The sequence below is a fragment of the Astyanax mexicanus genome, chromosome 10 (assembly GCF_023375975.1).
Source record: "Astyanax mexicanus isolate ESR-SI-001 chromosome 10, AstMex3_surface, whole genome shotgun sequence".
NCBI lineage: Eukaryota > Metazoa > Chordata > Actinopteri > Characiformes > Acestrorhamphidae > Astyanax > Astyanax mexicanus.
Window position 1 is genome coordinate 49,302,656 of NC_064417.1, and position 17,838 is coordinate 49,320,493.

The 17,838-nt window shown below is 35.5% G+C and overlaps 1 protein-coding gene across 2 annotated transcripts; it reads left to right on the plus strand.

The window, feature by feature from the left end:
* The first annotated feature begins 264 nt into the window (after window positions 1-264).
* On the plus strand, window positions 265-14,405 carry LOC111195864 (glutamic acid-rich protein). Of its 2 annotated transcripts, XM_022684373.2 has the most exons (10): window positions 265-685; window positions 1,450-1,514; window positions 2,808-2,967; window positions 3,828-3,911; window positions 4,860-5,040; window positions 5,881-6,408; window positions 8,024-9,197; window positions 11,197-11,442; window positions 11,572-11,606; window positions 14,152-14,405. In XM_022684373.2, the coding sequence occupies exons 2-10, from the start codon at window positions 1,462-1,464 to the stop codon at window positions 14,271-14,273; spliced, it is 2,583 nt and encodes an 860-aa protein (XP_022540094.2). In that variant the 5' UTR covers window positions 265-685; window positions 1,450-1,461; the 3' UTR covers window positions 14,274-14,405. The 2 variants fall into 2 exon arrangements, with proteins under 2 accessions (XP_022540094.2, XP_049339840.1); XM_049483883.1 differs by lacking the exons at window positions 265-685; window positions 1,450-1,514; window positions 2,808-2,967; window positions 4,860-5,040 and having other exon boundaries at window positions 3,827-3,911.
* The last annotated feature ends 3,433 nt before the right edge of the window (window positions 14,406-17,838 follow it).

Here is a 17,838-nt window from a genome sequence, read left to right on the forward strand (position 1 = left end):
TAGTATCTCAAAATAATGTTTTACTATCTCACAATAACGACTTTCTTTCTCAAAATATTAATAGTATCTCAAAATAACGACTGGCTATCCTAAAATAACGAATTACTATCCCAAAATAATGACTGACTATCTTAAAATAATGACTTACTATCTCAAAATAATGACTTAATATTTTAAAATAATAACTTGGTATCTCAAATCAATTAGACAGCAGAATATTTAATAATAAGAAAAAAAATTAATGTGGTTCTCATAACCATCTGTTTTGAGTGTTCCTCTGAAAAATCTCAATTTAAGGGGTCCTTCTACTTAAATGTTCTAAAATCTAAAAGAAATGCTTTTATTTATTTTATTTTTATTAAAAATAAGATTTATTTTACTTGTAAATCTAAAAACAGCCCACATAACAGTGAGCACAGTAAAAAAGTATTAAATGGTAACGTTGTATATAAATAAATAAGAATATAAATCCTGTGTAAAGTAGAAGTATGGTGTGTTTCCTCCCCCTTCATCCCTTTTTCTTTTCATCCTTATTTCTTTCACAGAGATAATCCCTAATCTCTCCTAATCTCCAGTCCTCTCTTCAGTACTGCTACACCCAGCCACTGCACTCTGATCATCAGCCTGGATACAGCACTAAAATACAGCTAATAAACAAAACTCATGAGAGCTGGATACAGACGAGGTAAGTTATCATTTTTTCATTTATTATGTTAGTTCTTCTTCATACTCGTTTCTTTCTTTAATTTAGTCTCAATCAGACTGATTTTAAATTTCAGCAAATCGGATTTTAAATAAAATTAATGTTATATATTTTCAATAATATCGTATTTATCAGATTTAAACGTATACGGTTGTTTTTACTGTAATTTGTATTTTAGTTTCAATGGTATTTATAGTATATATGTAATAAAAGCTATTCTGTGTGTTTAATATAATAGTGTTGTTGCACAGTCAGGTCAGCAGAGGGAGACATTGCTTTACTGTATTTCAGATATTGGCTGCGTCCAAAATCACATCCTATGCACACTGTGAGGTGTTTAATTTGACAGCATGCCTTGTGATTTTGGACGGAGCCCTCAGGCCACGTTGTGACCCCGTGGCTTTAAATATAAATATAGTGATGCCAAAAGGAAAAAATAATTAATATATAAATCTTACAGTTTCGACCAGGGTTAGATTTTAGGTTCAGATACTAAATACTAAAATTCAGATACCAAATACTACTTTAAGTACTAAAGGCTGATTTAATAGATATTTTGCTAAATATAATTTAAAGTTTATTTTTGGCAAAAACTGAAATGTGATATCTAAAAATGAAAAAATGTAATAGTAATATAATATTACTATAATTTATGTACACATCATATATAACGATATGTATTAATATATTCTGTGTGTTTGTGTGTTTGTGTGTGTTTCTAAAATATATGATGGCTTGATTTCCAGAGTCAACAAAATATGAGAATGGATCTGAGAACAGATCTTAAATCACAACTACGAGATCCAAACCGGTGAGTAAAATATTTATTTTAGTATAAACAGTACCAGTCAAAGGTTTGGACACCCTTTTCTGATTCCATGTTTTTCTTTATGTCTTTATTTTCTTTATTTTATTGATTAGATTAATACTAAAAGCATGAAAACAATTAAGGCATGTTTACTTGTAGAGCACCTTTCATACCCAGAGGCAATTTAAAGTGCTTTACAGAAATATTTAAGATTCCTTATAGAACAAGTTTAAAAGAAAGTTATAAGAAATTAAAAATCTAAGGGAAAAATAAATACATAAATAAATAATGTATCTATTTAATTATTTATATGGGCATTTCTTTATTTATACTTATGTCTTTTTTCGCACATTTGGAAATTGGAATGTAAGAAATAAATGTAAGACATAATGCAGATGGATGGATGGATGGATGGATGGATGGATGGATGGATGGATGGATGGATGGATGGATGGATGGATGGATGGATGGATGGATGGATGGATGGATGGATGGATGGATGGATGGATGGATGGATGGATGGATGGATGGATACTTTATTGATCCCCGAGGGGAAATTCTAGACATCCAGCAGCAGGTATAATACACAAAGTTACAAAATGAAAAATATAAAATATAAAGATATAAAGATACATATAAATACAATCAAATAAAAAATAGAATGTACAGTGTATAAGTACAGTCTTTAGTGTGTGTGTAATGTAGAATGGAGGTAGTGCAGTTGAACAATAGACAGTGAACACCAGTTGATGTGCATAAAGTGAGTTATATAAACAGTTATATAATGATTTAAATTCAGCAGTGCAAAATATACATAAACAGTAGATGAATGAACTAGTGAATGAACTACTAGTGCAAAATAGGGTAGAACTATAAAAATAGTGTTATAGGCATCAGCAAGTCTGAGAGTGTGTGTTAAAAAAAACAATGTTAAAATAAAATTACAAGACATTATTATTTAAAGAATATACAACTTAGAAGAATCTAAAGTATAAAACATATTCTGTTTTTTATCACTTTTTTCTACAGAATAATTCAGCATGTGTTCCTGTATATCTTTAATATAGTCTTTAAGATTAAATTTACAATGTTAAAAATCATAAAAAGACAGAAAAAACACAATGAATGAGAAGAGGAGTGTCCAAACTTTTGAGTGGTGCTGTATATTATTGTCGAGAGGAAACTGATCATAAAGTGTTTCCTCTAAGGATGGATGGGAAACCCACATGTGTATAAAGTTGTGAGGTAGTATCCTGTAAGCGAGGCTAATGTGTGTGTGTGTGTGTGTGTGTGCAGTAGTAGTAAAGCAGCCCTGCTGCAGAGCCGCTGGCAGGAGGTGAGTGAGAGGGAGCGCAGGGCGCGGCTCCATAACCAGAAGCTGCTGCAGGACTTCCAGAGAGCGCAGGACACCCTCACTGACCTGGTGGCTCGAACTGAAGCCATGAACACCATACGGGTCAGTGGACTGTGAAGATTTTACATGCTGTTCTGGACACTTTTCTGGATCTTGTGTTTGACCAAGGCCTGACCATTTACTGTACCAGGAAATTTGGACACACGTTCAATTCTGTGTTTTTTTTTATTATTTTAAAATGTCCTGCATTTTAGATTAATACTAAAGTCTTCCAAACTATGAAGAAAACCATATGAAATTATTCAGTAAACAACAAAATATTAAACAAACCAGAATATGTTTTTTTCTTTTATATTTTTTTTAAGTAGCTCCTCTTGCTTATATTAGACAGTTCTGCACATCTCGGCTGGATTTTCTCAGTCAGTTTTATGAGGTAGAGTCACCTGGAATTCAGGCTTTCAGTTAACAGCTGTGCTGAACTCGTCAAGAGTTAGCTACTCAACTAAGTAAAGAACAAAATGAAGGTCAGTCAATCCAAAACATTTATAGAAATTTGTTCGCAAAGACCATCAAAAACATTATGATGAAACTGGCTCTCATCAGGACCACCCCAGAGAAGAAACAGCCTTAAAGCCTAAAAGCTTCACAGATAGTAAATAATTTAAAAAACTTCAAGAATTTTAAAAGCATACTCTAGTGCAGTCACAAAGACCATCAAAAACATTATGATGAAACTGGCTCTCATCAGGACCACCCCAGGAAAGGAAGAGTAAGAGTTTCCTCTGTTGCACAGGATACATTTATCAGAGTTACCAGCCTCAGAAACTGCAAGTTAACTGTGTTAAAAGTTAACAAGTTTACTACATAATTCCTTATGTGTTCCAAAAATAAGAACATTGAATGAGAAGATGTGTCTAAACGTATTGTATTTTTATCTCACTCCTCTCTCTCTGTTTGAGCAGGTGGAGTATGAGCGGTACCTGGAGCAGAACTTCCCTCGATGGCAGCAGAAGCTGAAAGATAAGAGGCTGTTAGAACAGCGTAAGGTACTGTCGGTTTAGTGTGTGATCGACTCCAGATGTTCACGTTGTCCACAGAAAGAACTTTTAGGGGCACTGTTCAAAAAGAATTGCATTTATTTTATTATTTTATTGTTTTGGGAAGATCTGTGGTTAAGACCTGAAAGAAATGATACACACTGGATATGTAAAACTATTTATTTTAATCAAAATGAGTAAAAAAAAAAAAAAAAATATATATATATATATATATATATATATATATATATATATATATATATATATATTTTTTTTTTATGTATATAAATATTTATAACCATGTTTATAATACCTCATGAATACATCATACTGTGTTATGAGTTCGTTTATCTAATAGACATGATGCCACATATGCAGCTCTGGAAAAAATAAGAGAGCACTTCAGTTTCTAAATCAGTTTCTCTGATTTTGATATTTATAGGTTTATGTTTGAGTAAAATGAACATTGTTGTTTTATTCTATAAACTACAGACAACATTTCTCCTAAATTCCAAATAAAATATTGCAAATCAAATAATGCAAAGAAAACAAGTTCATATTCATGAAGTTCAGAAATCAGTATTTGGTGGAATAATCCTGTTTTAATCACAGTTTTCATACATCTTGGCATCATGTTCTCCTCCACCAGTCTTACACACTGCTTTTGGATAACTTTATGCTGCTTTACTCCTGGTGCACAAATTCGACCAGTTCAGTTTGGTGGTTTGATGGTTTGTGATCATCCATCTTCCTGTTGATTATATTCCAGAGGTTTTCAATTTGGTAAGATCAAAGAAACTTTTTTTTTTTCTTTAAAATCCTTCTTTGTGGTGTGCTGGCATTTTGCCAATTGTGAGTTTTTTAATTTTAAAAATGTTTTTTTTATTCTTACATATAATAGTCTACACTGTACTTATACATATGGCAGTGATTGTGTGCTTGTGTAACTCTGTCCAGAGGATAGAAGAGCATCTAAAAGCATGCATACAGCAGATGGAGGAAGATCAAAGGATAAATGGGGGAAAGACATCCTCCATAGGATCCCATTCTGCCTCATCCATTTCATCTGACCCGTCTCATCCTCCCATCTCTCATTCCATCCCACTGAGCAGAGAGAGTAAGGAGAAGAGAGGAGAAGGTAGAGTCCTGCCGAACATTCACACAATATTATGCCAGATTATATTATACAGCTTTGGAAAAAAATAATAGATCACTTAAAATGATGAGTTTCTTTGATTTTACCAAATTGAAAACCTCTGGAATATAATCAAGAGGAAGATGGATGATCACAAGCCATCAAACCACCAAACTGAACTGCGAGAATTTTGCACCAGGAGTAAAGCAGCATAAAGTTATCCAAAAGCAGTGTGTAAGACTGGTGGAGGAGAACATGATGCCAAGATGCATGTTTAAAACTGTGATTAAAAACCAGGGTTATTCCACCAAATATTGATTTCTGAACTTTTAAATCTTATGAACTTGTTTTCTTTGCATTATTTGAGGTCTGAAAGCTCTGCAACTTTTGTGTTATTTCAGCCATTTCTCATATCGCTTTAAATTTCAATATTTTTATTTTATATTAATTTAGGAGAAATGTTGTCTGTAGTTTATAGAATAAAACAACAATGTTCATTTTACTCAAACATAAACCTATAAATAACAAAATCAGAGAAACTGATTCAGAAACTGAAGCGGTCTCTTAATTTTGCTGCATAGCCATCAGCAGCCAGAGTCAGAGAGAGAGAACAACTGGCCATGCTCTTTCTGGGAGGGGGATACTATCTAGTGATGCTGTATTGGTGGCAGCTAGAAAAGGGGCGGAGCCTGACTTCATATGTATCGGAGGAGGCATGCGCTTTTCCTGACCTTTATCCTATTGTTGAGAGCATTGTTAGTTAAGCTAAATTGGGGAGAAAATAAAGTTTTAAATATGTAGAATAGATAAATAAATTTAAATTATCTTTTTGTATGGTTTCAGTTCATGCCCGGAAGCCTAGGAGCACAATGTCCAAACAAGATAACAAGCAGAACCTTCAAGGGATCGTCCCAAACGACTCCCAGCCTCTCTACGCACCCTTCACATGGCCTTCAGAGGCCGAACCCCAGCAGAGCAACATCTCAAAGCAGAGCAAAACCTTCCAGAGCATTCACCAAGCTTTAAATTCACCTGTACCTTTACCTGCTGACCCACGGTATGATCCATACCCTGTAGTCCAGCAGGAACAGCCTTCCAGTGGCCATTTCCCACAGTATCTAAAACCCTGGGCAGGAGGGGTTCAGTCTGCCCCTGCTGGAGCTCCATGGATGGGTGTTCCTGTAAACCCGCTGGTGTGGAAGATACTGAGGATGTCTGAAGCTGGTGCTGAGGAGCTGATGTATGGTGAGCAGTCAGACAGAGAAAAATGGAGAAAAGACTCAAACTCTGAGCTTCAGAAACATCAGGACCAGAGGAGAAGGAGGAAGGAGAAAGGCAGCGACCGCTCCTCTGAACTCGACACAAAATCAGGTATGATAAAAGTGCAGAACTGCTTTTTGATAGTGGTTTGTTATAACTGACCTGAGCAGGTAGCTGTGGTCAAAATCTTTACATTTATGTAGATGTTTATGTACCTGCAATGGTATCAGTACAAGCTGATATAGATTATTGTAGGTATTGGATTTTAAAATCATTGGATATTGGCAGTTTGGACTTAGGCCACTGTTTGTGCTGTTTGTGATGTGTCTAAATTACACTACTCTAAATTTTGTGCACTTTTTCATTGCACATTTATTATTATGTTACAGTATGTAATGAACAGTATATTAAATGAACCATTATATCTGTCAGATATACTCTTGATTTCAGAGGAAGCACTGCACGTGTTTATATGCACTTTATTATCCGATTACTACAGGTTTTTTTCATGCATGCACAAACTGAGAAAACCTATAATATACTTAAAATATTTCAGAATACTCTGGTTAAGAGTTCAAATGCACTGATGAATCTAATTACTAAGCTAAAATCCAGCCTCTTCTCTTTATCAGATTTATTTTGTTACACTGACCGACACAAAAGAAACTGAAGTATGCTGTTTATTTGACTACTTGTTTATTTGAATAATAAACTAAATTTCCTAAATTTCCTTCGGGATAAATAAAGTATCTATCTATCTATCTATCTATCTATCTATCTATCCATCCATCCATCCATCCATCCATCCATCCATCCATCCATCCATCCATCCATCCATCCATCCATCCATCCATCCATCCATCCATCCATCCATCCATCCATCAACAGAATCCACAAAATAAACTGTATGAAATATCACCAATCATTAATAGAAAATGCAATATGGACTTCCTTAATAGACAAGAACAGACAATCATGACTAGTTGCCGAATTGGACATACTGCTCTTACCCACCGTCACCTCCTGGTTGGCGAACGGACTCCAGCCTGCCAGTTCTGTGATACTCCTCAAAACTGTTAAACATATCTTAGTAGACTGCCCTGCACTTTTAACCACCAGAAAGGACTTTTATAGGGTTACAAACGTGAAACAACTGTTTGAAGCGATTCCACCAGCTAGAATACTTAATTTTCTGGAAGTCCTTCATATGAAGACACTAATTTAAGAATGTGATGCTCAAGATATGAACATTGTTGATGCCATAAAATAGCCATCATGTTGCTGATATGGCACAAAACCCAAACAAACAAACCAACAATCTATGAACAGATTTTTTGTGAATAAAAACACTTAAAAAATCGATTAATGATCAGATGTTCAAATATTTTTGTCAAACCTAAAGACCTTGTAAATTTAACACTCAACCCCTCAGCCACCACAACTGTGGCCTTGGTTTACCCAGTTCAGTTTAACTGTCCAGAGAGAGCTCTCTGAGACTCTGTATCGGCCATGTGGAATTGGGCAGAATGAAGTTTATACTCAGCAGCCGGGGTGTTGGCACACAGCGCAGGTCCCATATTATACTTGGCAACCGGGGTGTCAGTACATGCAGCACTTGGCCTGTCTGTGAGCTGATAATTTGAGCTAGAACCAGACTTAGATTCAAACTACAGACCGGCCAGTGCAACTCTGCTTTATCTTGTATATCTTGTATATCTGTCCACAGCTTGTCTTTCAGATGGCCATGGAGACAGCATTGAAAGTAGTGCACTGTCCACTGTGAGAAATCAAAGGAGAAGAGAAAGTCAGACACACCGTTTATCATCAGAAGAGAAAGGTGGTGTCTCTATGGGGTCCTCGTCCAGGTCAGACCACCACCCTGATACCAGCAATGAGAAAAACGAGATCAGTAAGAGCTCAACTGTGACGACAGCATCCAATACTCAGGTGAAGAGCACAGCTGGAGTAGGGTCCAGCAGTGAATGTGTTAATCAGTCCTCAGAAGATGCAAAAGTCGTACGTTCTTCTGTAATGGAGAAAATGACTAAGCAAAGAAGACGAGAAACAGAGATAGACCGATCATCTTCAGAAGAGAAAGGTGGTGTCTCAGGGAGGTCCTCATCCAGGTCAAATCACCACTGTAACACCAGCAATGACAAAAACAAGATCAGTCAGAGCTCAACTGTAACGACATCCAGAGCATCCAATACTCAGGTGAAGAGCACAGCTGGAGTAGGGTCCACTAAACATCTGGATAAAGAGAGGGAACAGGAGGATAACTGTAAGGAGGACAGGATTACAGACAGTCCCACTGCAGTGGAGAAGAAGAACAAGAAGAAGCAGAAGACAAAGAAGAGAATAAAGAAGAATGAAGATGATTTAGAGGAGGAGAAGCATCTCACAGATCAGGAAGAACGAGTGAGTGAAGATGGGGAGCAGAGAAGAGAAGAAAAGAAAGAGGAGGAGGATGATGTGGGTGATGAAGAACAGAATGAAGAGGTAAAGAGTGAGAGATTATGTAATAAGAGGAGAAAAGGTGGAGAAAAGTCTGAAGGAGCATCTCTTGTAGAGATGGAGGTGGAGGAGGAAGAGGATGATGATGAGAAGGATAAAGGTGAAGATGAAGAAGATGAGAATGGAGGAGATAAAGAAGAGGAGGATGATGATGTTGATGATGGAGATGGAGAACTAATAGAAAAAAGTGAAGGAGAGGAAGATGATGATCAGGAGGATGGAGAAGATGATGATGGTGATGATGGAGATGAAGATGGACCAGAGGAGATAAGTGTAAAGGTTAAAGCACCAAGAAGTAGACAGATCAAAAGAGGTGATGAGTCAGATGAAAGAGGAAATGACAGTGAAGATGCTGCATCAGATTCAAAAGTGAACATCAATGACAGGTAACCATAAGAAATAATGCACTATATATCTGCTTTTATACAGGTGTACAGTGACATAAATACATTTATTTGTATATGTAACCCACATACTGTAAAACATGGTGGTGGTAGTTACAGCTGAATAATAGATTTTAAATACTGATATATTCAAAACTATCTTATACAAGATAAAAAATGGACCAAATTGTAATATTGTGTATGAGTGCTTTAACAGACCAGCATTTTTGTCCAATTTTGCCTCATATTATGTGCACAAATCGTGAGGTTTTCTAATCAAACATTGCATAAACAGCTTTCATGTTTGTAACTGTATGAAATTTCTAATTGTAATTGTAATAAATAATAAATCTGCAATAATCAAAATATAATTCACTCTTTAACTACATTATATCCTCTTAAGACCCAGACTTTTGAATGGTGGGCATTTTTAATTTTTCTTTAATTTGGTATTAGTAGGACCTAACAAAATAATATAAAAATGGAACCTTTTATTTGTACACTTTATTTGTCATTTTTCTAAAAAGCAATGGCCTCATATGAAGGAAATTTTAACATTTGAGAATTCTTGCTCACTGTAAACCCATACGTTGTTTAAACTCAAATGATTTAAGCCTGTTTTACATCAAATTGGATATTTCTAAACAATACTCAACTATTTTAAGTTAAAAAATACTGTACTATTCAAACTGAGATCTTTGAAATAAATAACTGAGTTTTGTCTGTTTTGCCATTGGCAGCTTCTTTTTCATTGGCTCCTTTCACAATCTATTTGCATACTGGGTGTGTCCAACAGTTTCTGACTAACACTCACCATCAGTGTGTAGTGATTCCCCCTGGGCTTCCTTACAAATACATCAACTTCCCCTTTAGTTGTAAAAACTTGATGTTTTAATTTATGCTAACTCAAATTTTTGTTCCCCATTACTTTAAAAAAAATAAGCAAACCGGCTGCCTTAAAAAGTAAACTCACCTTATCCGGTCTTACAGTATAACAAAAATAAAAGTTCCCTTTTAGTTGCCATAACTTGATGTTTTAAGTTATGCTAACTCAAGTTTTCATTCCCCATTACTTCACTTTTTTAAGGCAACTGGTTTCCTCAGTTTGTTTAAGTAAACTCAATTTATCCGGTCTCACAATATAACAAAAATAAAAAACGTTAAATCAACTTTTCCTTTAGTTGAAATTACTTGATGTTCTAAGTTATACTAACTTAAGTTTTTATTCCCCATTACTTAACTTTTTTAAGGCAACCGGTTTCCTAAGTAAATTTAACTTATCAGAGCTTACAGTGTGTTGCTATTCTTAGGATCAGAGCTTTCTACAGTAAGTAAATAAACCAAGTAAGTAAATCAAAAATTGATAGCTGGAATATTTAAAAGTGCATAATTTTGTGTAAATTGTGTCACAGGAACTCTGTATTTAAAGGAGCAATGTGACGATAATATTCTCTCTGCCTCAAACAAAGCCATTCAGTGCAGTTTTTCATTAATTCACTGAATGAATGAAATACCTGCAACAGTCTTATGTCTATTATTTAAAAAAAACTATTTTCCTTACAAGAAGATACACGGTTAGATTTTTCTTATTTAAACAAGAAATAATGCTTCTGTTTTTGGTGTTATAATAAAATATGTTTTAAAGGGGCACTAAACCACCCTCAGCTCAAATTTGAAAAAGGTTAAAAGCTTAAAATGAAGGGGTAGTTTAGGAGGAGCACTGAGTGATGTATGGGTTTAGGGCGGGGCAGAAGGGAGAGCTGATTGGCTGAGCTGCGGAAATGACTGCAATAAAAGTTATTTTTTAAAGGTTAGGAAATATTTATAACATTTTTAAGCAGGACTGGTATGTTTCATTACTTCAGAGGATAACATTTAAGCTATTAATGTAAAAAATATATAGTTTAGCGTTTCTCTTAAGTATGTTAAGATTTTTAGTCTAGTATTAGTCTTTTGGGTCAGATGTGTGTATTTTTTTCTCTGATCCTGAATTTTGTTCTAGTCTTAAAGATTTGTATAAAGACGAGGAGACAGAAGATGAAGAGCTGTACGATCAAGAGATAGAAGATGATATTGAGGATGGTGATGATGATGATGATGATGATGATGAGGATGATGATGTGGTGGTTGAGAAAGCGTACCCGTGGTCACGTGGTCCAGCCTACAATCACACTAAATATCAGGACGATGAGGATGAAGATGATGTTGAAGGTCTTCTCGCTCCACAAATCAACATTGAGGAACATGAGTGGGTATTAATTTAAAGCTGGTACAGTATAATCACTATACTGCACGCAGTCTTTTTACAGTAATGTGAATATTACAGTATGTTTGACCTTTTGTTTTGACTGCAGTGTGCTTTTGCTTTCCCCTACAGTTCTGATGAAGAAAAGGAAACACTCAATTCAAAAGGTGAACAAAAATGTCAAAATAGTTCTGCTGTTTATGACAAATAGTGAAATATCAAATGTACTGTAGATGTGCCAGAGCAACTGGCTGTAGAAGCTTCTGACTGGGATTCCCGGCATCTTGTTTTTAGTCAGTTGAGTGTAATGTCGTCATGTGGCCACTAGATGGTACAAGAAGTGTGTCCATATGAGGTTATACTGCACTCTAAAAAACAGGTACGATATGAGTACTTTTTTTGTACTCAAAGGTACACTCTTCATAATTGTACCCTCAATGGTACAATATTGGTCTTTTCAGGGTCAGATTTGTTCCCTCTGAAGTACAAAGTCTTTCCTAACAGCAATAAGTACAGCTTTGTACCATTTAACCAGCCAAAAGGTACATTCAGTATTCTGCATCACTGTACTGATAAACAATATATATTTTAATTGCACATTTTTCATTTGAAAGCCAGACAATTGTGGATCATCAAGTTCTTGACACATATTTAGTTGATGATAATGTTTAGAATCTTTATAATCTTTACTGGCACAAAAATATGGGTACAAAAAAGGACTTTCAGTGAAAGGTATAATAAGGTACAGCCCCAGCGACAAGATTTGTACCCTTTTAAGTACAAATCTGTACTCACTTTTCTTAGTGTGTGTATGTCTCTCCAAACCATCACTGATTGGTGGAAACTTCTCACTAGACCTCAAGCAGTTTGGACTGTGTGTCTCTCCACTCTTCCTCCAGACTCTGCTCCCTTGATTTACAAATGAAATGTAAAATTTACTGATGATCAGTGATGGTTTGGAGAGTCAGATTTCATTTTCCAGCAGGACTTGGCACACTGCCCACACTGCCAAAAGTTCGAATTGGTCTTATATAATATTCTCATTTTCTGAGACACTGATTTTTGGGTTTTTATTGGCTGTAAGCCATAATAATCATCAACAATAAAGGTGTTTAATACATATATATAATATATGAGTTTCACATTTTGAACTGAATTACTGAAATAAAGTAACTTTTCAACGATATTCTATCTATCTATCTTTTAGATGTACTAGTATATTTACTGTATGGTGTTTTATTTCTGTAGATAAGTAGAGTAGTGTTTAGCTGTGCTCATGCCTATTGGAAGTCTGGTGTTCGTTCCAGTTTGATAAATGTTCTCCACTTACACACTCTCTAAAGGTGGCAGTTCAGTGCTGAGTGTAGTCAGGTGTGTTTGAGGAGTGATAAAGGTTGGAACTGGACACCCTGCTGTAGGTTTACTTCACACATCTACAGTGTAGAGCAAACCTGTGGATGTCGGATCAGTCTGTGAAGAGCTGGAGTAGCTGCAGGCTTTAATTCCAGCTAAAGGAAACACATGAGATCAGCTGTTTGAAAACTGATCAGCTGATTCAACCAGTGGAATCAAATGAGATCAGTTTGATTTATTTGGTAACATAGTTTCATCAACGTCATCAACCCTCCTCCTGGCTGGTGATAGAATAGAAAGTGATGGTAACAGAAAGAATGGTAACACGTAACAATAAGAATACATTAATTAACAGTACTCACGTCAGAATGTTTCAACAAATTCTTAATTCACACTAATTAAGAACATTATTAATCCTTACCACATTTGTTTAACTAATTCATTAGTCTCAATTCATTTTTATTCACATCATTATCAAGCATTAAAAACTACTAATGTTTAATAATGTCTTAAATAGTGTCAATTAATAATTAGTTGAGACAATCCTGAACCATTCAACATTGTTAATTACTGTCCCTTACAGTAGTAAAATGTTACAGACATATATTAGAAAAGTGTAGACGTTATGGAGAATGTACCATTTCTTCCAAATTCCAAATAAAAATATTTTAAGTAGTCATTTAAAGCATTCATTTGCAGAAAATGAGAAATGGCTGAAATAACAAAAAAGATGCAGAGCTTTCAGACGTCAAATAATGCAAAGAAAACTACAAGTTCATATTCATAAAGTTTTAAGAGTTCAGAAATCAATATTTGGTGGAATAACCGTGCTTTTAATCATAATCTCCTCCACCAGTCTTACACACTGCTTTTGGATAACTTTATGCTGCTTTACTCCTGCTGCAAAAATTCAAGCAGTTCAGTTTGGTTTGATGGCTTGTGATCATCCATCTTCCTCTTGATTATATATATATAAAAAAAATACAGTGTTGAAGATGCTTTGAAGAGGATTTTGGATGGAAATACAAGTGACAGAGCAGCTAGGGGAGGATAAATAAATAAAAAGATAAAAATAAAAACAAAATAAATAGGTTGTGAACTACACAATGAGTAAAATTAACTAAAATGTTCTCATTACTTTGAAATTGTATTATTATTTAGACCCGTTGTATCAAATATGATACAAATTGAAACTCATATATGCAAATTGATATTTTGAAAAAAAAAATCTTTGTTCAAAAGGACCAAAAAGGGCTCCAGTTTCAAAGAATTGGAATTTTCTGTCAATTATTTAATAGTTTGGGCTTTACAGGGTTAAACAGAAAAATTATAAACTCACTGTTGTGTTTTGTAATTCAGATTCGCAGAGTAATTCAGAAGAGGACCGTTCACACAGGAAACCAGTTTCAGCTCCAGTTAAGGACAAGCCTAAGGATGAGCCAGCGGATTCTGATGATGAGTTTGACCATTTTTATGATTAGGTTGGACTTTTATGATGTCCATCGTCATTTGTATGATGTCCACTGGAGATGCTTACAGTACTGGATCTGTTACCTGGTGCTGAGCAGCAACATCAGCAGCAGGACAATAAAGAAAACTAATATTAAACATAAGATCATGATACAATAAATAAATAAATAAATAAATACAAACAAAGAAAGTAATAAAAAATAAAATAAGATAAATTATAAACTCAGTTATTAGTTAGTTACAGTCACAGGCTTTCTGATGGTGGTTAGAAACTAAAAGTTTAAAATGGTTCAGTGATCCCAGCGAGCTGAGCTTCAGAGTTTCCTGTAGAGCATTAAAAGATTTGTAAATCAAAGAATTAGGCGTGTCTAAATAACGCACCCTTTTTACAGTGAGCTGGAATGCATTCTCGACAGTAAGCTCAGATGAAGATAATACCTTGAAAGCTCTTGTGATGCTGGAGAAGATGAAACTGAAACTTAATGTGAAGCGCGATCGCTCGTTAGTATATGAGAATGAGTTTAGTGGTGTGTATAACTGTTTAGATGAATTTTATATATGTATAATGTAGATCACACTCAAATGTAAAGAGCCTAAAATATACATTGTATTGGGTGAGGAAATTAAATTTGGGTCACTTTTACCTGCTGATGTTCAGATTCAGTGGCTTGAAAAGTATTCATACCCCTTGCAGCCACAAACGTGAATGTATTTTTTTTTTTTGAGATTTTAAGTGATGGACAAACACAACATATTGCATAAGTGTGAAGTGGAATGAAAATGATACATGTTTTTCAAATTTTAAATCAAATAAAATTTGACAAGTGTGACGTGCAAAAGTATTTAGCCCCCCTGTAGCGATACTTAGTAAAATTACCATTCGCTGCAATTACAGCTGTAAGTGCTTTGAGGTTTGTCAAGTGATTTGAAAAAAAAATTACTTTTGTACTTCATTATTGTAAGTCACTTTGGACAAAAGCGTCTGCCAAATGTAATGTAATGTAATGTAATGAATCTAGACAAACTTTAAAGACTGAGATTTGTGCCCCATTCTTCCTTATAAAACTGCTCGAAAGAGCGTCTGTGAACAACAGTTTTCATGTCTTGCCACAGAAGCTTAATGCCATTCTAACACATGAATATTCTTTGATCGAAACCACTCCACTGTAGCTATGGCTGTATGTTTAGGGTCATCATCTTGCCGGAAGGTGAATCTCCTTCATGAATGACAGTATTTTGTTGCTGTCATTCATCGCTGTCTCTTTGCTGTGAAGATGCGGATGAGGAAAAAGACACCGCAGACATTGCCTTAGGTGTAATACAATTATTTATTATGAAGACTAAGACAATATTTTTAAGGCGGTCCTAGGCCAGCCCTGGAGAGAGATGTTGTCCAATTCGATGTTCCTCCTGCTCTCTACCTCTCCCAGACTTGAGAACCTGTTTAAATGGGGTGATATGGTATACATCTGGAAACACTTAAGACATACTCTAGACATACACAGCCATAGGAGGAGTCTACGAGAAGAATGGTTACATACATTAGTAAAGAGAAATAAAGAGAATACATAAGCTGAAAATATACTTCATTGCCTTCAGGACTGACTCCAGGATTCTTTGTCTATCATCTAAAATCTCTATTAAATACATTTAGGTTTTTGGTTGTAAAGTGAGAAAATATGAAAAAGTTCAAGGGTTATGAATACTTTTGCAAGCCTGTACAGTACCTGGATGCTGTAACCCTGAAACTCTAATAACTCATTTAGAATATGAGTGTGGTTTACAAGCAACACAGCAAACACACAGCAAACACAGGGTGGACTGAGAGATTAATAAACACAGAGAATTACAAAGGCATGAAAGAGGGAGGACAGGACAGACGGGTGCAGGGACTCCCTCTGTCTTTTATGTTATTTGCTGGGAGCTTATCGGGCTGGGCTGAAAGCAGCGCTGCACTGTCACTGTGCAAACACAGGTGGGTCGGCTCGCCTGACAGAACCAGAGAGAGATATGAGGAGAATAAAGGGAGGAGAGAGAACAGATCACAATGGAGGACATTAAAGACGAGACAGACTCAGAAACGGAGGCTGTGTGATGATTCTTTTACAAAAAAACAAGAAGATACAGACACTGTGTTTCTTAAACCAGTTTAATCCTTAACATATATAGTTTTTTAAGTTTAAAAACTGTTTTTTTTTTTACACCACAGTCATACCACCTTTGTTTTTCTCTGGTGCTCTCAACCTGAACTCATACAGTTAATCTGCAAACTTTAACACATTGATAATTTTTTTATGTAAATTAATCATTTGACCATGTATGGCCCTATCCTGATGACGTGTCCATGGTTTTATTTAGCACAGCGTCTCTTAAAGTTTAAAAAGGTTATAAATCAATATTTGAAATATTGGAATAACGCTGTTTTTTAATTGCAGTTTTCATGGGTGAACTGGGCATCATGTTCTCCTCCACCAGTCTTTCACACTGCTTTTGGATATATATACTATTATAAGCTTAAATCTTAAGGAGAAAGAGTTAGATTAATTTGAATTAATCACAGAATATTTTGGTTTATGATTAATCTGATTATTATTTTTTGTAAATGATTGTCACCACTAATTAAAAAATAAAATGCTTAAGACTTTAGACTTAGGAAGAATCTTGCTGATAGCTTTTGTGATGCTGGAGAAGATGAAACTGAAACTTCATGTGAAGCGCTGCTCTTTAATGCATGAGTGTTAGATTAAAAGTACTACATTTTACAAATATGAGTATGTGAGACGTATTGTTTTTTTTTTATTCTGAATGTAACAGGTTGAAACGCTTTCATATTCAGATAAGGAGCCTGGGGCGAGGGAGGGGGCGAGAGCCCGGGTTCGGGCTGAGAGAGGGGCAGCGGGAGCGAGGGGTGGCGCTGGTTTGAGTGATGGCTATTTGAACAGGCGTGTTTACTCTGGCGCTGCTGAAAGGGGGACGGAGGGACGCCGGCGGAGATGCGCAGGAACAGACGGCCGATTAAAAAAAAAGCTGCCACTGTGTAAACCACGCCGACCCTGTTCTTTCCATGCGGTGGCCATGACAACCCGGCAGAACCCGCGCTCGGCCCAATCACATGCCCTCCCTTTGACGTGTGGAACAAAACGTCTGGGACGTGGCAGGTCAGGGCAGACATCTTGAATCAGTTGCTTTTGCAGCCCAACGGCTACAGCAACACTGTGCTGCCTGATCCCACTGAATACTGACCCTGGACCTGCTCTGAGAATGACTTTAATATAGAATTATTGGTACCACTTTTAAATAAGACTACCCTTATAAACAAAAACTCTTTGTGCAATAATACTGATCACACCCTACCATAATCATATCTCTATGCACTAGATGTATATATATTTTTCCTTTATTTTATATATTTTTTATACATTTTATACATAGTTTTATTATTATTTGTTTTTATTTTTTCTGTTTTTTTTTTTCCTTTCCTCTGTGCTGCTATAACATTGTAAATTTCCCCATTGTGGGATTAATAAAGGATTATCTTATCTTATCTTATCTTATCTTATCTTAAAGGGTTTATAA